The following is a 25,539-nucleotide window of genomic DNA, read 5'->3' on the forward strand; positions in this document are numbered from 1 at the left end:
TTCATATAGTTTGTCAGTCTGTTTTCTGCCTTTTTTCTCATGGGCCCTTCCTTTCCCTGTAGCTAGTTATTTAATTTACTTAATTTAAAAAAAAGTAGTTGTAGTTTTAAAGGTTTTGGTTGGTGCCCTTTTCTCTTTATTGGAGAGGGTTATATGCATGTGAGTGGACTTCCTCTGGTCGGTGTGCGTTTGTCTTTATCACTTTTAGCACTCTTCTTGCTTTAAAAGACATTTCTCATGCGGTCACAAGATGCCCCATTCTGACTCGCACGAGGAGTGTGTTTATTGTTTGGGAGTGTCCCATCTTGAGATTGAATGCGAGAGCTGCACCAGATTCAATCCAAGGGCTCTCTTGGAGTGCAGAAACAAATTACTCTTGAAGGGTTAGTCAAGGGTGGCCCATGACTTCATGATCTCCCTCCTCAGCTTCCCAGGAACCTAAGAAGAGGTCTTTACCTCCTCCCAAAGGGTCTTCTTCAAAAAAGCTGAGGCTTTCGGATCACAGATTCCTGGATCCAAGGCCAGACTCCTCTGCTTTGGATCAAGGCTGTTCTGCTCCCAGGACCTTGTATCAGCCCCTCGGATCCGAGACCTCGACGCCTCAGAGGTCTTCAGATCAGACTCTCCATAAGCCTTCCCTGGATCAGTCCCGTTCATCAGGTCCATCTAGCACTCCCGCAAAAACATTGGATCCTAGTTGGGCTTCAGATCCAATTGTTATCTCTGATCTGATAGTCATATATAGCTCACCCTCCAGATCTAGGTCTTCGGATCCAAGGTGCCGGAGTTGGTCTCCTTCCAAGGATCATAAGACATTGTTTAGGTCTCCAGCTAGATTGGGACATTCTTCTGAATCTTCTAAGTCTTCCAGGGGTTTACTACCTGTAGATATGGACAGGATGATGATGTTTCCTCAAGGCCCAGATTGAGCTGGGCTTGTTTCCATTCCCAACTCAGTTGCTTAGGGGGCCTTCTCCACCCACGGGGCTTCACTCTCCTTTTTTGACCCATTTGGGTTCAGAGCATTTCCTGTGAGATCAACGGTGTCTGGTATCCTTCCTTTCTTGACACTATCAGGGTCCCTGCCACATTCTGTTCTGTTGCCTTTGGGAACAGGCTCTGCCTTGATCCTGTGAGGTCGTTGCTGGTTCCTTGGGGAAGGGATCGGTACCAGAATTTTTGGACCATTCCCTTCCCCTGGTTTAGACAGCTCGGGGACTTGTTACTGTATTGGGGTCCCTCCTTCCCTCCAGGGCAGCTGTGGCCGCAGGAGAGGACGGTGGCTTTGTCTGGTCCTTCGACCTTCCTGGTGGTAGGAGGACTTTTCCAGCTTGGTTGTTCCCTTTCCTTCATCTCTGGGTCCTTCCCAGGCCTTCTTGGCTTTGGGCGGTAAGGCCTCATCATCCATCCAGGGTCAGACCTCCAGTGACCTCCTTCAGATGGGCACTACCCCATTCAGTGTCCCGGTTTCTTCAGAGTCCTCCCGAGAGCCCACAGTGGATGAACCCTCTCAGAAGAGATCATGCAAGAGGAGGCACTTGGACTCCCCTAGAGAGTCCCTTACTGAGGACATGGATTTTGATGGAGACTGGTCCTCCAGACTTCTCTCTAAGGAAGTGTCCTTTGCAGATATCCTTAAAAGTCTCAAGCAGAAAGACGGTTGTTCTTTCCCCACTCCATCTTAGGAGGAATGTATGTTCCTGAAGGCCTTCAGGATGGGCCCATCTTCTACCCAGGTGTTTCCGCCTGCTGACAAGCTTGTGGAACTCATTGCCAGCAGGGCGTGGAAAGAGCTGAACACAGTGGAACCGGTACCTAAAAAGGTGGACAAATTCCTCATTCCCACCAAAAATAAAACTTTTTTGGAGTAAGGGTATCCCTGTTGATGCCATTGTGGTGCCCGTTGCTACTAAGAAGGAGCTAGTGGAGCAGAGCATCTCAGTCCATCCTTTGAATAGAGTCTCGGAAATCGACCATTTTGGAAAGTGTTTGCCTCAGCTCCATTCAGACTGAGGGCAACCAACTATATGGCACATTTCATCCAGCTTCAGAGGGATTTGGTATCAGAGCTCACCACCTTCCTCACAGAGTTACTGCCCCTAGACAGTCTCAAGCTGGTCTCTTCTAAGCGAGACACTCTGACTTCCCTGTCTAATGCTTCAATGAGGTTTATCTGCAACATGGCAGAGGCCACCTTATCAATGCTCCCTTTGACAGTTCAACCTTGTTTGGGCTTTCCATCAGGGAAACGTTAACTTGCAGCAAGCAGGAGGGGAACACTCTGTCCACTGTCGAAATCAAGTTTTCTACCCCTCACCGATCTTTTTCTAAGACTCAAAAAGATAGTAAAAAGCTTTGGTTCCGCAGAACCCCCAGTCCTCTTTCCAGGATGGTCCCTTGGAATCCTCTTCCACAGGCTGTGGTAGGGACTCAGTGGTAGATGCTGTTGCAGAGGGGAGTCTGTAGAATCAGGGCTTCCGTTTCCAAGAACCCTTCTTGGAGAAGCCCTCCCAGTGCTCCTGAAATGCTGCCCAGCTGTCCTGCCCTGGAGGGGAGTATTTTCCCTTCACCCATTAGCCTGGACAAATATCACCTCAGATCAGTGGATGTTAGATTATTTCCAGGGGTTACTTCATTCCCTTTTTTCAGGACCCCCCCCCCATGTCAGCATTTCTCCTGGATAACACCCCATCAATGGGAGTTGGCCCACCTCAAGGTGCTAGACTGTCTTCAAAAAAGAGCCATCCAAGAGGTGTCAACAGAACGACGAGGGTCTGGAACTTACTCTTGCTTCTTTTTGGTGCCAAAAAAGTCTGGGTCCAGTCGTGAACCTCAGCGAACTAAGTCTGTCAGTTCAGAAGGCCAAGTTCAAGATGGTCACTGTTCAGTCCATTCTGCGCCTCTTGTGCAAGGATGATTAGATGTGCTTAGTGGATCTCAAGGATAGGTATAATATCAAGATCAACAGATGCTCCTGAAGAGAGACTTGCACTATCAGTTAGGGGCCAATTATTATCAGTTCAGAGCTCTACCATTTGAACTCACCACAGCCCCCTGGGTGTTTACCAAATGTATGGCAGTGGTGGCAGCTCATCTTAGGTTGCAAGGCTTTCAGGTCTTTCCGTACCTGGATGATTGGCTCCTCACTGCCCCAAGAAGCATCAGCCATTAATGGCCACCAGCTATACCCTCACCCTTTTACAGGATCTCAGCATCATGGTCAGTCTGCCCAAATCCAGTCTTTCTCCATGCCAGAACCTGGAGTTTATTGGAGTTCAACTGGACATGGTGTCGGAGACTGCAGCACTATCCCTGCTCAGAATTCAACAACTTTGGGATCAGGTATCCCGCTTACTGGCTCTCGAGCATCCAGCAGCTTACCTAATTCTCTACAGGCAATAGGCTGAATGGCAGCCGCCATCCAATTAGTCCCACTCGCCAGGTATCATATGCAGGTTTTGCAGTGCGCCCTAGCTGTGAAGTGGTCTCCTCAGGTTCATCTCAAGTCCACAACCATCAGGATGACTCAGGTGTGCAAAAGTCACCTTGTTTGTTGGCTTCATTCTCAAGATCTATTTCTTGGCAGGCCCTTTTGTCTTCCCCCACCCAAGGCCAAGGTGACCATGGATGCCTCCCTGTTGGGGTGGGGCATTCTCAGGTAAGGCTTGTTCAAGGCATGTGGTCCCCCATAGAGATCAGATTGCACATAAACGTCCTAGAGATGAGACTAGTCCTGATGTTGCAAGTCTTTCAGGAAACTCTCCCTGTCAGGACTATAGCAATTCAGACAAACATGGCTGTTGTCTGGTACATCAGCAAGTAAGGGGGAACACAGTTTTATCCCTTGTGCAGGGAGGCCACGAGAGTGTGGGAGTTGGTGATGTTTTCTGGGTGCTTTCTTCTTGAAACTCTTATTCCTGGCAGTTACACCGTGTTGGCCAACAAGCTCAGCAGGTCCATCTTGACTCCTCACGAGTAGTCCCTGAATCCATCAGTGGCACATCAGAGTTTTGCCTAATGGGGTCAACCTTGCTGCGACCTCTTTGCATATCCAGTCAGTCACAAATGCAGCACTTAGTTTGCCCTGATCCCCCTGAAGGGGGAGTCACCCAGGGACGTTCTGATTCATGATTGCCCATCAGGAATCCTTTACCCTTACCCCCCACTCCTCTAATTCCCAAGGTCTTACAGAAAGCCACCCACCTGAAGACTCTTCTCCTCCTCATTGCCCCCTTTTAGTCTCATTAGGCCTGGTCCTCCCTTCTTTGGCCTCATCCTAGATATCGTCCATAGATATTGGATCCAACTCTGGATCTCATCTTCCATCCCAGGGGACTTCCCCTCCCCAACCTTCAGAGACTTCATCTAACTGCTTGGATGTCCTTCATGGATGCATCTGCAGTCATAACAAGTGGGTTGTCCTGTCGTCAGGCAGCCCTGCAGTCGGCCGGATTCCAAAGTCCGGGTCCGGCTTCGGCTGATGTCGCACTCCACCCGACGTCATCTCTGCTGGCCTTCGGGTATAAAAGCATCAGCCGACGCCATTTTCCTCCGTCTTTCTTGCCGCGTGGCGCCCGAAGCAGAAGCTGTTCGCAAGTGCCGGTCGGTCGGATCCAGAGATTACTTCTACCGAATACTACTTCGAAGACTTCTAAAGCTAAGTACCCCGTTGGGGACTCTTTCTTGCCTCAGCCGATGTCAGAAAAAGTTAACAATTGTTTAACCTGTGGGAAACAAATACCTCATAAAGATTTCCACTCTTACTGTCTGCCTTGTTTAGGCCCAGCCCACGACGTAGCAGCCTGTTCGGCCTGTGCCTCCTTCAACCGACGAACGCTTAGGCGTCGGTCGGAGTTTGCACAACAGTTTTTCGGTTCTGTTTTTGCGTACATTATGCCGTCGGATCCTCCGTCTACCCAATCTACCAAAAAACGCAAAGATAAAGACCGACACTCGCGGTCCGCGGTTTCGGCCGAAACCACGGTAAAGCAAACCGCGAGTGTCTCGGTTTCGGCTGAAACCGAGAAAACTGATCAAAATACAGCTGAACCTATTCTTACAACTGAGGCCCCTGCTACAACTCTTGAATCGACCTCAGAAATTTTACCCACTATGGTGGTTGACTTATGACACCATCCCCTTGGATGTCTCTACCCCAGCACGTGGTGCTGCTAGGCCTCCAGCAGTCATGTCCATTAAGGCCTTCGCCAGGGCTAAAGCAGCCAAGACTACTAAAACAGTGCCTGTTAAACCCCCCACATCCAGGCCCTCTTCTAGTTCTCAAATGCTTTCTTTGGCAGAAGATTTAATTTCTTTAATTAGAGGATCTCAATCTCACCCAGACAGGGCCTCTCAGCCCCCAGAGAAGAGACATAGGGCAGAGCCCCCTGAGCCAGTGTCTTCTGATGATTCTGCTAATGAATCAGACATAACTGACCAGCCAGAGGCTCCCTTCTCCAATTTTGAAGATTCTGATGCTGAAGAATCCATTCCTGCTGCTTCCCCACCAGAAGAATTCTCCTTTGGGGAAACCTTGCATGCCATGCGAGAACAGTTCCAATGGCAGCAACAGGATTTTTCAGATTCCAGAAAAAGACTTAGAACTTTTCTGCACCTCCCACAGCACAGGCCCTTAGCTATACCTCCTGTTCTCTCTGTGGTGGATGATGCTTTCAATGATCTTTGCTCCGCTCCAGATTCTTTACCCCCAGCCCCTGCCAAACCAGATAGATTTTACAGGGTGCCAGATACTCATCACCACCTTTACAAGGCCCCACTTGCAGACCCAGAAACTATATCCCAGGGTCCCAAGGCAGTAGCCGCGACCACAGCTAAAAACCCTATTCCTTCTGAAAGGGAAGCAAGGTCATTAGACAGATGGGGTAAAAAGGTCTACACTTCAGCTACTCTCTCAGCAAGAGCTTTAAACTGTCAGTTTCACATGATACAATACCAAGAGTTTATGCTTGATCAGTTAACTAAAAAACTAACCTCTGATGAATCTCTTGATAAGAAATATGTATTAGAGATGGTAAATAACATACAACAGGTTAGCAACCATTCCTTAAAATGTGGCTATGATGCACTGGAGGCTTCATTTAGATCAGCCATGACAGGCACAGTGATAAGAAGGCATGCATGGCTAAAGGAACAAGTTTTACGGATCATGTTAAAGCTAAGTTGCTAGATGCTCCTATGGACAAGACAAGTTTGTTTGGTACACCTGCCCAGCAGGTTATGAAGAAAATGGAAGAAAAGGCAAAATCTGTTCAAACTGTTAAAGATTTCTTGCAGGTTCAACCCCAAGGTTTAGCAGGAACTGGCCTGCCAAAATTGGTCCTTTCCTGACTCCACAAAATTTCAAAGGGGCAGGAATAGACGTTCCAGAGGCAGAAACCAATCCAGAGGAGGTGCCTACAGAGGCGACAGTGGCAAGGTAACAACAGAGGCACAGACACAGCCACTGCCACTACATCAGCACAACCACAGTGACTTAATCCTAAATCCGCCTACCAGGGAACAAATAGCAGCTCCTCTAGGCGGAAAGTTAACCCTATTTTCAAAGAACTGGCACTACATAACAAAAGACAAGTGGATTTTACAAACCATAAATCAAGGTTACCGGTTTCACTTCCACACTTTACCAGTCAAAGAGGAATGCCAAATCTACCTCCAAATCAAAAAAGAGGCTCTACGCCAGATAATGGAGTTAGCAAACATGAGAGCTGTGGAAAGAGTGCCAACAGCAGAACAAGGAAAGGGGTTCTATTCCAGACTATTCCTAGTTCCAAGAAAGGAAAAAAGTTGGAGACCAATTCTCGACCTGTCCACCTTAAATACATACATCATTGTCCCAAAATTCAAAATGCTGACCCTACAGCAACTTCTTCCCATGCTGGGCAAGGAGTCTTGGCTGGTAACTCTAGATCTCAAGGAGGCATACCTGCACGTCCCCATTCGACCAATCTGCAGAAGATACCTCAGATTTCTTGCAGGATCAGAGCACTATCAATTCTCAGCATTGCCCTTTGGCTTATCTACTGCCCAGAGTATTCACAAAATGCCTGGCATCAGTAATCGCCCATTGCAGACTACAGGAATTCAAATTTACCCATACCTGGACGACTGCCTGCTACAAGGGGACAACAAAAGCAAGCTGACAACAGATTTACAAAGGGTCATTTACTTGCTACAAGGACTGGGATACACAGTCAATTTACAAAAGTCAAGGCTGATACCATCCCAAACAAGGACATTCTTGGGCGGAATTGGACACAGTACAACAAATGGCATTCCTGACTACAGAAAAACAAAAGGAACTTCCTCTTTACTTCTTGGCACTAACAAAACTGAACAAGTTAACAGCAAGAAAAGTTCTGCAGGCCTTGGGCTTCATGGCATCATGCATAATCTTGGTCCCATTTGCCAGACTACATATGAGGAAACTACAGTGGTACCTAAAGAATTTATGGTCCCAGCACAGACACAGTCTAGAAACAGAAATTCCACTAATTCCATGCTTAAAACAGGAGTTCCTATGGTGAGCTCAGGCATGCCAGTCAAACCCAGGCCTACCCTTTCGCAGATGTCAACCAAGCCAGACCATCACAACAGACGCTTCAGACCTAGGATGGGGGGCCCACATGCTGGACAAATGCGTGCAAGGATTGTGGACACAGGATCAACTTCATCTGCACATCAATCTAAAAGAAATGCTGGCAGTAAAACTGGCAATCCAAAAGTTCAAACCATTTCTCAAAGAGGGCCAGTTGATGATAAGGACAGACAACACCACAGTCATGTGGTACATCAACAAACAGGGAGGCACTCATTCATACCCCCTATGCAGAATGACCTTGGAGCTGTGGACCCTGGCACTCGGCTACAACATTCAGTTACAGGCAATATTTGTACCGGGAAAAGACAATACTCTAGCAGACATATTAAGCAGAACCACTTCGGATGCCCACGAATGGAAGCTGCACCGGACATCTTCAAGACCATCTCAAAGAAATGGGGAATGCCACAGATAGACCTATTCGCATCACCTCTCAATCACCAGCTCAAAAAATTCTGCACAAGGACATTCCACCCACTAGCATGGAAGGTGGACTCACTCTCCTTCAACTGGAAAGGCCTAACAGCATATGCATTCCCACCTCTTCCTTTGATACACAAGGTACTACTAAAAATCAAGGAAGAACGTCCAAAGATAATCCTGATAGCTCCAAACTGGCCAAGACAACACTGGTACCCACTACTGAAGAGCATGTCTCGGAACAATATGTGGCCAATACCCCTGATGCCTTTGATGTTAACTCAGAACAACTACAGCATCATACATCCAAACCTAAAAACGCTGCAACTGACTGCATGGAACATCACATAGCAGCAGCTAACCCAGAACTTTCCCAAAGAGTTAAAGACATTATTCTGGAATCACGCAGACCTTCAACAAGAAGGAACTATGCTGGAAAATGGAAAAGGTTTGTCATTTGGGGTACGGAAAGAGGAAAAGATGTGTCAAACATAGATATGCCTAACATTCTGGAGTATCTGGCGAACTTCTTCATTCAGGCCTGTCCTACTCCTCCATCAAGATACATGCATCAGCTATTTCAGCAGAATACAGCTTTGATCCACCTGTTTTTTCTCACCCTTTGCTCAGGCAGTTCCTCAGAGGAATCAAGAATGTAAAACCTCCAAGGAAACCACCATTACCAGCTTGGGATTTAAACTTTGTGCTAGAAAAGCTGACACTATCACCCTTTGAACCAGCAGCAACAGCAGACCTACAACACCTGTCATGGAAAACTGCTTTCCTACTGGCAATTACTTCAGCAAGGAGGGTTTCAGAACTGCAGGCCTTAATGGCAGTGCAACCCTTCCTAATCTTCCACCAAGATAGAGTGTCCATGAGGACTAATCCTACATTTATGCCCAAGGTGGTATCCAGAGTGTCTTTAAACCAGGCAATCCACCTACCTACCTTCTTTCCCAACCCACAAAACAGAGGGGAAAGAATACTGCATACCTTGGATGTACATAGACAGCTACGCTACTACTTGGACAGAACAAAAAATAGCAGAAAGACTGACCAACTTTTCGTAGCCTATGCAACAGGAAGGGAAGGAAAAGCTATTTCCAAACAGACAATCTCCAAATGGATAGGAAATTGCATACGATACTGTTACTCCTTCCATGGAAAACCAATTCCACAGAACATAAGACCTCATTCTACAAGGGCAACAGCCACTACCACAGCCTTCTTACGAGGAGTGGCAACCAAAGACATTATTGAGGCGGCTACTTGGACCTCCGTGCATACATTTGCCAAGCATTATAATTTGCCTCTATATTCCAGATCCCGAGCAGGGTTTGCCACTGCTGTACTGCAAGGGATCCTAAACACACCATAATCTACTTTTATCCTCCTCCCTAGTTGGCTATGGTATTCTACCCACTTGTTATGACTGCAGATGCATCCATGAAGGACATAGTACAGTTTTGTACCTACCATAAATGTAGATGTCCGAACTGGATAGCATCTGCAGTCAGGATTACCTCCCTCCTTCCCTCTGTGGTACTCCTAGGGTGTTTACCCTCCTAATAGCTAGCTGTTGGGGGGGAGTCTTTTATGGTGTATTTGTTTGTATATATGTACATATATGCTTATTGTTGTGTTTACCTCTATCTATTTGGAAACATTGGCATCTATCCAAATTTTAGCCTGCAAGAGGGCTACTGGCATCTGGGGCAAGAAACACTGAGGAAAATGGCGTCGGCTGATGCTTTTATACCCGAAGGCCAGCAGAGATGACGTCGGGTGGAGTGCGACATCAGCCGAAGCCGGACCCGGACTTTGGAATCCGGCCGACTGCAGGGCTGCCTGACGACAGGACAACCCACTTGTTATGACTGCAGATGCTATCCAGTTCGGACATCTACATTTATGGTAGGTACAAAACTGTACTTTTCTCCAGTTCCAGTGATTCTTTTTCAGTCTAGGCATCCCTCTCCGGTCATAAATATTATCTTGGCATCTCAGAAGCCATCTACAAAAAAAGTGTACTCCATTAAATGGACAAGATTTTCTGTTTGGACCAGACAACGCAATTTAGATTTAGTTCTCAGGCCCGATTTCTGATATTTTGTTGTTGACTTCTCTCTATCTGGAGGGTGCTAGTTTCTCCATGATTAAACTCCAGTTGGTGGCCATCTCTAATTTCCATTTGAATGAAGGTCCTACCTTTTCTTCAAAACTTTGAAAAGCCTTTCTCAAGAGGATCTTTCTCCTTTGACCTCCTATCAAAGATCCTTTCCCACCATGGGATTTAACTCTGGTGTTGCAGTCTTTGACGCACAAGCCTTTTGAACCAACTGTATCATGGGATCCTAAATTTCTGTCTTGGAAGACAGCCTTCCTGGTGGTTATTACCTCTGCCAAAAGAGTATCCGTGTTACAGGCTCAGTATTAAACTCCTGTTTCTGAACTCCCACAAGGATAGGGTTTCTCTCAGGACAAGCCCTTCATTCATTCCTAAAGTAGCTTCGGAGACTAACCTCAATCAGTCTGCCAGTTTTCTTTCCCAATTATTCCAATAAGGGGGAATGTACTTTGCATTGCTTAGACTTCTACAGGCAACTACATTTTTATCTTAAGAGGACTGAGGAATTTCAAAAGTCAAATCAGCTTTTTGTGGCCTTTTCTCAGGCTAGAGCAGGCCTGCCTGTCTCTAAGGTAACAATTTACAGATGGATTGCTAGTTGTATTTCCTACGTTTATGATAGCAGGCATATGGAGCTTCCCAGACCAGTTAAGACCCATTCTACTAGGTCTGCGGCTACGACTTTGGCCTTACTAGTTAAGATTTCTCTAGATGAGATTTGTGCTGCCACTACTTGGTCAATCCCTCACACCTTTGTCTCTCACTATAAGTTGGATCTGGTGTCTAGGAACAGGGTGTCCTTTGGTTTCTCTGTGCTCTGGCATATCCTTCCCTGAGCCCACTCAGGGTCCGTAGTAGCTGTGGACTCTGACCCATCCATGATGAATAATTATATGGATAGCTTCAGATAGAGTTAAGTACTTACCATAACTTAGAATCTGTGCTATCCAGTGTCATTATTCATCATGCTTCCTTCCTCCTCCCCCTTCCTTCTGGAGACCTGGGGATATTGGAGGAATATTTCCCTTTGGGGATAGTATGACTCTGGGACTGATGGTGCTGTCCTTTTTCTTTATCTAGCAAGCTTGATCTGAGGGTTGCAGGTCAGCAGGGGATTATGGGAAGGGGAGGAGCTTGAGCTCTGGATCTGTCCATCAGTTGCCGGCTTGGATCTGAGGTCAGATCAAAGACCATCCGTGATGAATAATGATATTGGATAGAACAGATTTCTAGTTATGGTAAGTACATAACTCTCTCTTCCTGTGGTGCAGTGATGCAAGATTTGATTCCCTCAGCATTCATTGCCTAACCATGTGGCACTGAGCCGATGTATTAACCATTTAGTTTTCCTGGGCTGAGCCTGTATAAGGTCCATGCAGATCAATGCTCTATTCTGAAAAAACAATAAAACAAATGTAGTACTGTGCTACTTCTGCATATGTTCTGGGTCTTGTTTCTTCTCCCTTTCCTGCTTTACAAAGAGGGTCTCTCAGGAGGTGAAACAGTGCAATGGCTTTTTGGAGTTTGAACCCACATGGACATCTTGCAGATTCCACCCTCTGGTGACTATATGGATGCGCCCACTTAATCATCCTTGTTCCTTCCAGGATGCAGGCATTCCTAGGAGACTGGGCATCAGAGCATGGACCCCGATGTTTTTTCCTGATTCATTCTGGTTTTCTGGGATAGACATGGGTCGGTCCCTGTCTTCTTGCATCCATCCCACCCCAATCACGGCATCCACCATGAAATGTCTTCTCCCTGCGGCGCAGATCTGTGGGCAGCCACTGACTTCTCTCCTTGGATGGAATTTTTTTTTCCCTGATTGGTCTCTGTGTTGGTAGCTGTGGCTTACTGCATACTTGGAGAGCCTCTCTTTCTCTGCTGTCTTTGATCTAAATTTCTAGTTACAGTTCTAGCTCAGGGGCCTGCTGGACCAGAATCCACAATACTCCTTTGAAATCAAAGTCATGGTTGCTTTGCACATTAGTCTTCCATGCTTCTCACGCAGGTCAAAAATATGTGGTTCATATGCCTCCATGACTCACAATATCACATTAAAATTACAGTTCTGTCAGCCATCTACAGTGCATTCGGAAAACATGTTCTTCCATCCAGATCACCGTTCTTCACAGTCACGCAAGTCGCCCGAGGTGTTTACCTAACTTTGAGCGGTTGTGGCCGTTTAACACTAGTAATTTGCCAGCTATCAGAAATAACTGCCTGTCTCTTATGCACATGGTCAAATAAATGTACTCGGTACATCTCCAGGATGTACAATCCCAAATGAAATAAATAGGTGTTCTAGAAGTCATATACCTTTGACTGGCAGCCATTGAAATTACCGTCCTTTATTCACCCCGAAGGTGTTTACCTGACACAGAGTGGTCAAGGCAACTCACATGTGACTAGCAGGATTCAAGCTGCTTTCTCATGTACAAATGCCTGGCTCTCATTGCCCCGTCCAGTTATGAACTCCTACAAACAAAATTTTACTGTTTTTTTTTTTTTTGTCTGTACACCCTCCAAGTCCTTGGGCACTTTGGTAAGTATAACCAAATGAAAACTGATTCCTTACAAAACCCAGATTGTCAAAGAAACACAAGTGAATACCACTACTTATGTTCATCAGTTTCTCTGTTTCCCTAGCTATTCTGGCTACAGTTTTTTTTTTCTTGCAGATCTTTCAGTAGTTTATTCTGTACCAACCTATAATTTATACTATAAAACACACCAAAATTACAAATGTTATGTGTTCATTGCTGCTCCCATTCAGAAGGCTTTTTTTTTTAAGCAAAACTTTCTTTTTCCTACAGTATTATTGGGTGCTCCCCAAGTTGTGATGGCAGTACATATTAAATGAGAGATGTTAAAACCACATGCTCCCCTCTCAAAAATAAAAAAAAAAATTGCTTCTCATTGCCCCAGACACAAGTGCAGTTTTTATTTATTTTTAGTTATGGATACTTGTGGTGATATAGGTGCTTTCAGATTTTTTGTTAGGTATGGTACTTAAATGCCATTTTGTTACATAATATGTTTCTTCTAGACTGAAATATTTTATCTGATGTCAGCTTTCATTCACTTCTCCACCATTGGGTTTGGATCAATTCCTCTGATCCGACTCAGCTGTTACTATAGCTCGATGCCAACTGAAACTCTCAAGTTCCTCCCTACACATAATCCACCACCCCCTAACATAACTTGGATCTCATTTGTCCCTTTCACGTATAGACATGGCTTTGCTGTCGAGCATATTAAGAGGTAAGTGAATTTTTTTCCTTAAAATTTTTCCTTCCATATTTCTTCTTTAAATACATATACTTGAGTATTCTCTTTTACCACTGCTGGTATTTTCTTCTGTAAGCCTTAAAGCCCTTTCTCTTTGTCTAAATTTGCCCTTTACACATTCATGTACTCTTTAGTAGCATTGGTACTTTATCCTTTTTTCCTTCCTCCTTATCCTCTAAAAAAAAATATTATCTGTCTTCTTTGTTAGTTACAGTATTTGTGTAGGATGGTCTGAAAAAGGCTTTAAAAATGTACAAAATGCAGCCACAAGCTGCCTTACTCTGACACTCATGACCTTTGCCTCTACTGCGTGGGCCCAGATCACCTTAATGTAAATTGTGAAATATGTCAAGTTTTAATCCACTTGCTATAGCGGGCAGAAAAAAACAAGGTAATATTAAAAGGTCTTCTTCAGACTTCTTTTTCAGAAGCCATATCTGGGGCTCATCCTCCTAAAATAGTTTCCAAGGACACTCCAGGAAAGTCCCTGAAAAAGTTGGGTTCTTCCTCTCCATCTTCTGTGGAGCCTCCTCTCAAAAAATCCAAATTGGATCCATAGCCATCCAGCTCCAAGATGTCTTCAACATCCCCTGATATTCCTTTGGATCTGAGTATTTCAGCTCTGAAGACCCTTCCTCTGCTCCAGTACTCCCCATCTATAGATCCATTTCTTCCTTGAGTTCCATCTCCCTTCCTTGAGAGATGGCGGTCCAAGTTGCCATCTATTGTTTCATCTTGTGCTTCCAAGAGTCTCACTGAAGTCAACATGGATAGAATGATGATGAGGAAGTTTCTCTTGGCACAGATACAGATGGAGGTTCTTCTGGATCCAATCCCCTCAAGTCAGCAAGCCTTGGCTAGATCTGCCCCTCCAGCACCGTCTCCTTCTCCGATCTGACATTTCCTTTGAATCCGAGTTTGCTGAGATTGTCTTGTTCAGATCTGAGAGTACTGGTGTCCTCTGAGCTTAAGGTTTCTCTGAGTACCCCGGCTCCGAGTTTGGAACCAAGTGGCTCACAGATCTGGAGCATTCCAGTCAGATCCGAGGTGTTGGAGTCGACTCTGAAGTTTTTGGAGCTTTCTCTGCCCCTCGGAGCCTCTGCCCTGGACAGTTCGGCTCTGGCCTCTGGCTTGGGTGGATTGCCTTCAGGGCAGATGGAACCGATGGGACAGAAACATGGCTTCTTGGTTCCATCAGCTTCCTTCTTCTGGAGACAAGTCTGCCTTTGAGGTAGTGGAGAGAGTTTTCTCTGCTTTGGCAAGACATGGTCTCTCCCTCCTTAGATCTACCTTCTGTGTCCCATGTGTATATGCGCCAAGAGCCCTGACATTTGACTCAGGACAGCCAGTCCAACCCCTCCAGCCTACCCAGCAGGGTATTACCTCTCTTGCAACACTTGCCTAGAACATCCCATCAAGGAAGTACCCTGGAAGAGAAAGTGCAAAAGGATGCACTTAGGTTCCTCTCAGGAATCTATCAAAGAAGAGAGATTTCAATGAAGGGAAAGGATCCCCCCAGATGAAGATGTCTCATTTGGACACATTTTTGAAGATCCTTAAGCAATAGGTTAGTTGGTCCTCCCAAAATCCTTCCCCAGAGGAATCATTGTTTCTGAAGGTGAATAGATCTGGCCTGTCTACCTCCCGAGTAGCTCCACCCATTGATGAGCTCATTGATTTGATCTCTTAGCAGGCGTTGAAGGAACCTGATGCAGTGGAACCCATCCCAAACAGACCAGACTGAATTCTGGGACTTTCGACAGGAAGGGAGCACTGGAGCAAAGGTGTACCTGTAGATACCATGGTCATGGTGGTGGTGGCCACAAAGAAGGAACTTGAGGAGCAAAGTTCCACTACCCATCCACCTAATAGCGAGTCCTTGGCTTTGGACAAGTTCGGGAAGAGTGTCTGTGCTTCAGCGACATTTGCACTTAGGTCTCTGAATTACCTGGCATATTTCACAAGGTTACAAAGAAATTTGTTTAAGGAATTGTCAAATAACTGTTTCAAGGGGCACTACTGCAGAGGCTCAAGCTATGGTAGTGTTGTACTTAGCAACCCTTCAGTCTATCTCACATTCGTCCATGAGACTTATCTCTCATGCAGGTCAGGGTACCTCAAGGCCAGCAGGTTCAGGCATTTCAATAAGGAGACATGCCTGGATGCACTTGTGTGATTTTGAGGAGTCCTTCAAGTATTCTTTCATCAATGCTCCCTTTGACTGATTGTTCTTGTTTGGCCTGAAAGTGAAGGATACACACTCCAGGTGCTGGAAGGATGGAAGGACTCTGATGTAGGAGTACATTTTTCGACCCACCCAAAGGACTTTTTCTAGGAGCCAGTTGGGGGGTGGGGGGTTGGAAGATGTGGTTCAAAAAAATCTCAGGGTCTTTTCCAAGATCCATGTGGAGATGGTTCCCCCAGAGGCAAAGAGGGGAACACTAATGGGAAGATACCACCCACACGGCAGAGGTGGTCCACAAAACCAAGGGTCTAGAGATTTCTTCACTGACAGAGACCTTACCAGTGCTCCTGACAGGGAAGCCCAATTGTCCCCGTCTGGAGACAATCGGGGGTGGTTTATCCCTGCACCAGAGACCCTGGATAGATATCATGAAAGATGCATGCGTGCAGATGATTATTTCCAGAGGTTATATAATTCCCTTTTGCCTTCTACCTCTATCCTCCCAAAACTTTCCTGATGTTCCACCCAATCAGATGAAAGCAGCTGTATTAGAAATACAAAAGATGCTAGAAGAGAGTCATCCAAGAAGTCCCACTAGACCAGTAAGGATCCAGAACTTAAGATTTTTATTGCCAAAGAAAACGGGACTAGAGACCAGTTCTGGATCTCAGCAGCTTGAACAAGTCAGTTCAACTTTCAGAGTTTCAGATGGTCCATCATGCCTTTTCTAGGCATTAATGATTGGATGTGCTCTGTAGACCTTCAAGGTATATACAATCACATAAAAATGAACAGGTGGTCCAGAAGGTTCTTGCACTTCCAGCTAGGAGTCAATCATTTACAGTTCAGAGCTCTGCCCTTTGGTCTCACCACAGCCCCAGTTTTTTCACCAAATGCATGGCAGTGGTGGCAGCTCACTTGAAACTGCAAGGGATCCCAGGTATTTCCATATTTAGATGACTGGCTCATCACCGCTCCAACAAGGCATCAACTCATATAATATCGAGAGACCAGATACTTCAAACTTGATCCCTTTTGAGAATCACAACAAACTACAACAAATCTTAGTTGCATCCATCTCACACACAGAATTCATAGACACATGTCAGTACATTGTCTGCAATAGCCTCACTTCCCCATACAGAGTACAAACTTTGATTCCAGGTCACAAAAATTATTCGCAACACCAAAATTTCAGCCCGATTAATTCTTCAAGCATTGGGTTCAGTGTCGGCAGCCATAATTCTTGTTCCCCTGGCAAGATGATATATGAGAATTCTTCGGTGGATGCTAGCATCCCAGTGATCAAGTCTTTATTAAAGGATGTCAGTTCAAATAAGGATCACACAGACGTGCAAGAAGTACCTTTGGTAGTGGATAAGGTCAGACCAGCTTTTACAAGGCCCGTCCATTCATTTCTTCCTCAACCCCAAGCCATAGTAACCACTGACACATGCTATATTTGGTGGGGCACTTCATGGGGAAAACAGTCCAAGGCACTTGGTCCCCCGAAGAGGCCAGTTTGCATATAAATTATCTGGAGATGAGAGCAGTGCTTTTAGAGTTGCAAGCCTTAACAGATGTGATCCAAACAGACAGTGTCATTAGTCTGGTACATCAACAAACCAGGAGGAACCAAGTCAGATCCCTTGTGTTAAGAAGCCAGGTTGTGCAATGGGCAGTCTTATCTAACCACTTTGTAATAGCAATGCACATTCCGGGAAAAGTCCAACGTGATAGCAGACAAATTGAGCAGGTCCATTCTTCTACCTCATGAGTGGGCTGTCAACAAAAAATTGATGGAGGTGATTTTCTGTCAATGGGGCCAGCCTTCCTGTAATCTTTTTGCATCTCCCCAAAACAGCAAGTGCAGCAGCGTCTTTGCCCTAATCCCACCAAAGGGAGAAGCACTGAGGGACGCTGTGCTCCAAGATTGGCCCTATGGTCTTCTGTATGTTTATCCACCAACCCCATTGATTCCCAAATGCCTACAGAAAGCCCCAAGGTGGAAGAGAAAAGTCAACCTTATTGCACTATACTGGCCTCGACAGGTTTGGTTCAGCTTCCTTTGGCCTCATCTTCTTTACCCTTCTTGGAATCTGTATCTGATTCTAGACTAACTGTCTCACCCAATAGGCATGATTCATATAGGCATCGCAAACCTCAAGCTAACAGCATGGTTTCTTCACTTCCACTAATCGCCAGACAGCCTATGGTCTCATCCATCCTCTGTCAGTCATATACTTTTCTCTTCCCATAAAACTTCCACTAGGAAAATCTACAAGAGTAAATGGAAGAGGTTTATTTCTTGGGCCCATTAAAAACTGGCAGAAATTTTTAATGAGGGGAGCTAGCTTCTCTACTATTAAAGTTCAATTGGAAGCAGTCCCTAACTTTCATATTGGAGTCAACAATTCTTCCCTAGCTTCTGCTAAGATATGCAAAGCCTTTATAAGAGGTACTGTTTACTTAGCCCACCATACAAAGATCCCACTGCTGTGTGGGATTTGAACCTTGTCAAGCCAGCTGCAAAATATCATCTTAAATTTTTGACCTGGAAGACCTTATTTCTAGTGGCTGTTACCTCTGCTAGGAGAATTTCAGAACTTCAAGCATTAGTCTGTAAACCTGCTTACTTGATTTTCCATAAAGATAGGGTAACATTAACAACCAACCTTCCCTTCCTTGGATGGTGTCAGAATTCAATAGCAGTCACTCTATTAACTTGAGCATTTTCTTCCCAAAAATTGAAAACAAAGGTTAATACGTTACATTTACTTGATGTTCATAGCTGCATTTCTACTTACACAAACATTAGAAAATTTGATCAGTTATTTATGTCCTTTGCAGATAAATTGGGCAAGGCTGTAACAAAGGTGACATTGCAAGATGGATTACGGATTGCATAACCTTTGTCTAAAATAAATTAGATATTTAATTACTGAAACCTTTAAGAGCTCAGTCTACATGATCTATGGCAACTTAATCAGTATTTTTGTCCGACCATTCCATGGATAACATATGTGCAACTGTTACTTGGACTAATCCTCATACTTTTTACTCATTGCAAATTGGATCTGGTTTCGAGGGGAAGAGCAACCTTTGGTGCAGTCATGCTCAGGAACATCCTTCCTTACAGACCACCCCAGGATATTGAGTAGCAGGGGACTCTGTCCCAGTGATTGAGGAATGAATGAAAATTGACATCAGACAAAAAAGTTACATACTTACCATAACGTTTCATCTGTGTTGTCTATTTTCATTCTTCCTCAACTTCCCACCTGCCAGCCCCCAACCTTTATCATCATAGACTTCTGGAAGAATGAGATGTTATAAAGATGCCACTGTGTCTTGTATGGAATTCCAGATACCGGTTTCCTTTTTTAGGGACACACTCAAATATTTATTGTTTATCATCTAGCAAACAAGATCTGAGGTATGCTAGGGGTTGGTACATTATGGGTAGGGCGGAGCTAGAGAGTTTCAGTTGGAGTCTGATCCAAGGATCAGATCTGAAGCCAATGGTTGAAGAAGAATGAGAATGAAGAATACAGACATAACTTCTTTTTTTTCCCTCCGTTACTAGGGGTGAACACTTGAATGATCGGTTTGGTGATTTGGTCTCTAATGGCATCAGAATTGTTAGTGAAGGGTATTTATCTTCTCCTCAGTCTTTGGAAGCACTTGACAGAGTTTGGGAAGAGTACAGCCTTGCTCAGGAGACACTGAGGTTGTGTGAGAAATTGGTGAGTTATGATTAATTTAGTTCTATTTATACATTTTCATTCAAGAAAGAAAAACTTAGATTTCATTTTGTCACAAAATGTGTTATACTTCCACACACATTTTGTCCAAATGTAAATGCAGTACTATCATTCTGAATTCTAAACTTGCTTTCAGAACTTTTCTGTCCTACCATCATGCTTGCAGGCAGGTAATGTGCATATGAATGCCAACCACATTTTTAAACATACTTTTGGTTATCGCATATTTGTCTTTTTCCCCTTTATATGGTTAAATAACATAGAATGAGGAGTATTCAATTTAGAGAAATGTTTATACAGAGGTTAATGCATCAGTTTCTGGAATGCAGCTGTAAGGTTCATAGTAATATCCTTGTAGCAGGTGAGTACAGTAATCATGCCCTGTGAAACTCCATCTTAGTCCAGATGCTCTAAAAATGTGGCATCTATGGGATTTGAACTGTTTATTTCATACAGGCAAATTTCTTCTGAATTGCATGGTGGTATCAAGTCATTGATTTCTAGTAATGATGTAGATTTCTCTTTCTTATTTTCACATTTTCTAGCTAGAGTAAACAAGGGCTAGACCTCTTCATTTGGATTTGTGCATGTCTAGCCATATTAGAAATATCCAAGGTTTGGAAAAATGAAATATTCATAAAGGGTTCAAAGACAGTCATTTTATAGTTTGCTAAGAGATCACTTTTGTGTGTGTGTGTGTATGTGTGTGTGTGTATATATATATATATATATATATATATATATATATATATATATATATATATATTTCGGTATGTATATATACATATCACAGACGTGTATGTATATATATATATATATATATATATATATATATATATATATAAATTGTCTCATCAGGTTCTGTCTTAAAAGTCTGCCTGGCTACCTGCTGGTGAAGCAAACCAAACAGATTTGCAAAACCAGTTCTGAGGTCAAGATAGCCTCACAAGCTAAAGACTACTACAAGGCCTTTCTACAGATATGTTTGAAGGTGTGCTGAACTTGGTGGTAAATGGTACCACCTTCACCAAGCAGGGTGACATAATGAATCTTCTGAGTGACAGTCAGCTCAAACTTCACCCCTCCTCTCTCCCCCTGTCTCTCCCCTCTTGAAATCCCTACTTTCATATCCCCCCAAACTATTAGCAGGGATAAGGTTATGGTGGCATTTGCTAAGGCAAAAACAGAGCCTCAATGGGCCCAGGCAGTATTCTGGGTTGCCTCCTAAACAACTTGAAACAAGACCTATCAGAACTACTTGACTCACTTTTCAACTACACCCTCAAAACAGGCTATGTACCATGTAAATGGAGAACAGCAATGGTTATTCTTCTCAAGGACCATCTAGAAGACCCATTGGTCTGACTAGTCTAATATATGAAGCCGTGGAAAGAATTTTTGAAATAATCAAAAAAGACATTGTCAACCTACAGACAGTGGAATAATCCCAGTTTGTTTTTGTCAAAGGTAGGTCATGCCCACTTAATATGGTAGACTACTTTGAGAGTGTCATAAAGGCAGTGGATAAGGGAAAGCTGTGGATGCTGCCTACCCACACCTGACTAAAGCATTTGATGCAATACCCCACTCAGCTGTTGTTGATAGACTCACCAAACTAGGCAAAAATCCCTACATAACTTGTTGGATTGCCAGCTTGGCTCACTGATGGGACCCAAGAAGTCAGGATTGGTGAGACCACCTCCACTAAGAGACCATTCACCAGTAGATTATCTTTGGGTTTAGTGTTGGGGCCCACTCCTGCTTGGCATATATTTCTTGGCAGTCACAGTTAATATCAAGTGCCTCTAGCTCACCAAGTTTGCAGATGACTGCAATTTTTTTTTTTTTTTTTTTTTTGGTGGTGGCTGTCATAGATTTCCCTCATGAGTCTAACATTCTGCAAGAGGATCTAACACAGACAAGTGATAGTTGCCAAAGCCACAGATTAAAACTCAGTGCCAAGAATTGCATTACAGTGCCTTTTGGGAAAATGTCCACCAGTGTTAATTACTCCTTTGATATTGATAAGACGCTCTTAAAAGTTAACCCAGTAGTTAGAGATCTGGGAACATATGTAGACGGTAATCTGTCATTTGACCAACATGTAGCCAAGATAGCATGCTAGGTGACATAGAATGATTTAAGGGTATGGCATCCATGTCCAAGGAAGTTATAGTACCACTTTACGCAACCCTTATCAGATCCATCATTGAGTACAGTGCCCCCTTTGGCTTGTACCTGACCAGGCATATTCAACAGTTGGAATCTGCACAGAGGTTCCTCACCAAGAGAATCCAGGGTATTAATACATTGTTTTATACAGATCGCTTTAAAGCCCTATCTCTGTATTCAGGTTTCTACAGGTTACTGAGAAACAGTCTGTAGCTGCGGTGGTGGTGCTGCGGTAGCGTTCTCACCTCACAGTAAGACATTGTCCTGTTCAGTTCTCAGCTAGAGCGTCTTCTGTGTGGAGACATGCGTGAATGGGTGTACCTTCGTTGAAGGTTGTGCGTCAGGGCCGGCAACTCGGCACGTAAAAATCTACTGCCAGTCATTAGGGGACCGGAGTTCTGCTGTGGCGACCCCTAACCGGGAAAAGCCGAAAGACACAACAACTGAGAAAAACCATCTGTAACTGGCATATAAGACATCCTCAGATACAGCCCTGATGGACTGCTTACACATTTGCAAAACAAAAACAGCAGAAACACTAGATCCAATGATTTAAACTTTCCTTGCAACATAAATAGAGCATGCTAGTGAGACGGATGTGTGTCTCAAATGATTCCCATGCTCTGGATTAGGCTCCCCATCTATGTAAAGCAGAATCCATCCCTAACCCTGTTCACACTTAAACTTGACCATTGGATGGGAAATAGAAAATTCACCCGTGGTCTGGCCCACTCTGGCCTGCAGTTCTCTGATAGATACATGATAACAGTAAATATTCCCTATTTATTTTACATTTGTTGACTGGGAGAGTCCACCTGGATTACAAGTCCTTTTTCAGTGGAGGCCCGGGGAGAAAAGCTCCAAGACATTTTTTTACAAAACATAGTTTTAAGAACAGACTTTTGACATACAATTTCTATAGAAGAGACTTTGACATACATATTAACTAACAGATAGTATACATTCGTTCTCTACAATATAATAATACAGTTTATAAGATATTCATATGTTTAGGATTCCTGCGATAGATTTACTATCAGAGTAAAAGCAGAGAGACATAGAATAAGGCTCCAAGAGAGCAGATGATGCTTGCTATAGTTGAGAAGGATAAATTGATTTACAATATGTCTTCACCTGGTTTTAGTTGCTTATGGAGAGCTCAACATTGCTGGGGTAGTTTTCCTTAACTCCTGGAGAGATGGGGAGAGCAGTAGCTTAACAGTCCTAAGTGTGTACAGTACTATGGTTGGCTTAGCAGAGTTAAGTTAGGTGAAGTGTCCTAATGAGACATTAGCCAGGGGGATACAGGAGTACAATTGATTATTCAAAAAGTGAGTTTTAACAAGTTTCTTGAACTGTGATGGGGATTTGTTGTCAGTTATGTGGGCAGGAAAGGGAGTTCCAGGTGTTTGCTATACAGTGGCTGTAGACAGACTTACCAGCTCCATTGTTATATTTGGTTACTTTGAGGAGGTTTTGTGTGCTGGACCTCAAGGACCTGGCTGTTGTATAGCGTTGCAAAAGATTTTGTAGGGCTGGGGTGTTTTCAGAGTTATGTTTTATTTTGTGGGTAGTGATAGTTGATTTAAGTTGAAGTAGTAGTGGTAGTTCTAGCCAACTGAGTTTTTTTAGGCATTCAGTGATGTGTTCTGATAGGAGAGGTTGTAGCGAATTTGGCTATCTTATTATAACAACTATCAAGTTTGTTTAGGTCGGATTTGCAGAGATTTGTAAGCACGGGAGGAGGCATGAAGTAGGGTGGATAGTAGTTGAGTCCTCGCTATTGTAGTGGTCAGTGAGGAATTTTGTATTGCGATACAGTAGGCCAAATTTTTTATGTACTTTTTTATGGTTATAGAAATATGTAGGTCAAATCTAAGGTGATTATCTATTGCAACCCCTAATAGTTTGGTATGATTTGTGGGGGTGATTGTGGTCTTGTTAATGGAGGAGACGAAAAAAATAATCAGTGGGAGGTGTGGCTCTGAGAGAGCTAAAGAGTACTAGCTTTGTTTTACTTGGGTTCAGAATGAGCCTTTGGTTTGTAATCCAAGATGTTCATCGTGTTACCCTGCTGCAGTCATCACACTTGGGTTATCCTGCCGTCATGCGGTCCTGCAGTCGGCCCGAATTCCAAAGTCTTGGTCCGGAGTCGGTTGCTGTCGCTTCTTCCCTGACGTCAGAACGCCAGGGGTATACCAGAGGCATCCGACGCCATTTTCTTCAGTCTTTCTTGCCGCGCGGTGCCCGAAGCAAAAGCAGTTCGCAAGTGCCGGTCGGCCGACACCTGAGATTTTCGAATCGAGTTTCAGTCCGAAGTCTTCAAAGCTAAGTACCCCGTTGGGGAACCTTTTCTTGCCTCAGTCCGATGTCAGAAAAAGTTAACAATTGCATTTCTTGTGGGAAGCAAATACCTCATAAGGACTTTCATTCTTTTTGTATACCTTGCCTAGGCCCAGACCACAACGTCACTGGTTGTCAGTTTTGTGCTAGGTTCAATAAGCGAACTATAAAGCAACGCTTTGATTTCGCACAACACTATTTTGGTAGAAAATTTAATTACACTATGCCGTCGGATCAACCGAGTACCTGCGTGCATAAAAAACGCAAAGATAAAGACAGGCAGCCTAGATCCAAGCCAGACTCCGAGGCCTCAGCTGGGCCAGTCGCCGGTTCTCCGGTTTTCAGTGAGGCGCCTACGCAGCCCCTGGCTACCGCTGAATTGGATCCCCAGACCGCATCGGATCCCCCAGCAGAGAGTTCTAGGCCGACGCAGCCTTTTTCTTTAGGCCCTACCGACGACATTGCAGTAGGGGAAGCCTGTGATGTAGCAACACCTTCGGTTCCTGAAGGTGTCTTCAGACCGACTACTCTCACCATAAAATCTTATGCTAAGCTTAAGACTCCTCTAAAACCAAAAAAAGCCTACTCTTCAGTCTCCAGGTCAAGGCCCTAAGCCTAAGAAACAGATGCTTAAAATGGCTGAAGATTTGATTTCTTTGATCAGGGGATGTTATGTGATCCTATCTCGCCTACATTCTGAATGATGGGTTCGGAGCCGATCCCTCGGCTCCGACTCGGCACGCTTATGCCAAAGAGCGAAGTCTCTTACTGGCTGAGCTTACCATATCCCAGGATGCACCACTACCAGTCTCCCAGATCTCGTTTGCCGCTAACAAGTGAAGACGTGGTCTCGAGCTGGCTGAGTTAAGTAGTGATTATTTCACTAGTTTTTCTGTCAGGTTTTTCTTCATTCTCTACAAAAAGCTGTTTTAACAGCTATTCTTGTGTTTTGAGTGTGTTTGACAAAATTCACTTGGTGAATTCTTGTGTTGTGAGTGTGGACTAGGAGTACCTCTTGTCTGGAAAGGCCTTTCCCGGTCTTTTTATTTGTAGGTGACTTCGGTCCTGTTTTAAATCATTTACATTTCTCTTCTTTAAATAAGAACTAACTGAGAGAAATTATTACATTTACAGAGTTTGTGCTGTGTTTGACTAACTCAGAGTATTGCGAGTGATAACTGTAAGCCTATTCTAGGTGTGTCACCAGTGTTCTTTACAGTTACTTTTAAAATTTCTATAATGTCACAGAATCCTAGGCCTTCGGGCTTCAAGAAATGTGTAAAATGTAGCTTCAAAATGTCCATCATGGACGATCACTCGCTATGTGTGTATTGCTTAGGGGCAAAGCATTTACAGGAATCATGTAGTGTATGTCACGCTTTTTCCTCAAGGGTCCTCCAGGAGAGGAAAAATAAATTAATTCTGAAGGGATTAATTAAACCTTCTTCAAGAAGCTTTGGCATCCTCTCCTTCTCCGGCCAAAGAAAAGGCGTCGGCTCCGACCAGTCCATCGGATCCGATCGCTAAGAAACAAAGGCAGGCCTCTCCTTGGCTCCAAGGACTTGGAGCCGAGGTCGAACGGTCTGCCTCGCTGCCACCAGTATCGACTCCTCTG

At 44.3% G+C, this 25,539-nt stretch overlaps 1 protein-coding gene across 3 annotated transcripts in view; it reads left to right on the forward strand.

Moving 5' to 3' along the window:
- The window catches only part of STK31 (serine/threonine kinase 31), a 5,081,810-nt gene that overhangs the window by 2,465,457 nt on the left and 2,590,814 nt on the right, over positions 1-25,539 (forward strand). For all 3 annotated transcript variants that reach the window (XM_044067546.1, XM_044067547.1, XM_044067545.1), the window contains one exon: positions 19,232-19,391. In XM_044067546.1, the coding sequence (XP_043923481.1) occupies positions 19,232-19,391 (160 nt within the window). The remainder of the gene's footprint in view (positions 1-19,231; positions 19,392-25,539) is intronic.

Source organism: Protopterus annectens, chromosome 3.part1 (assembly GCF_019279795.1).
Source record: "Protopterus annectens isolate FY-2018-M chromosome 3.part1, PAN1.0, whole genome shotgun sequence".
Lineage (NCBI taxonomy): Eukaryota > Metazoa > Chordata > Ceratodontiformes > Protopteridae > Protopterus > Protopterus annectens.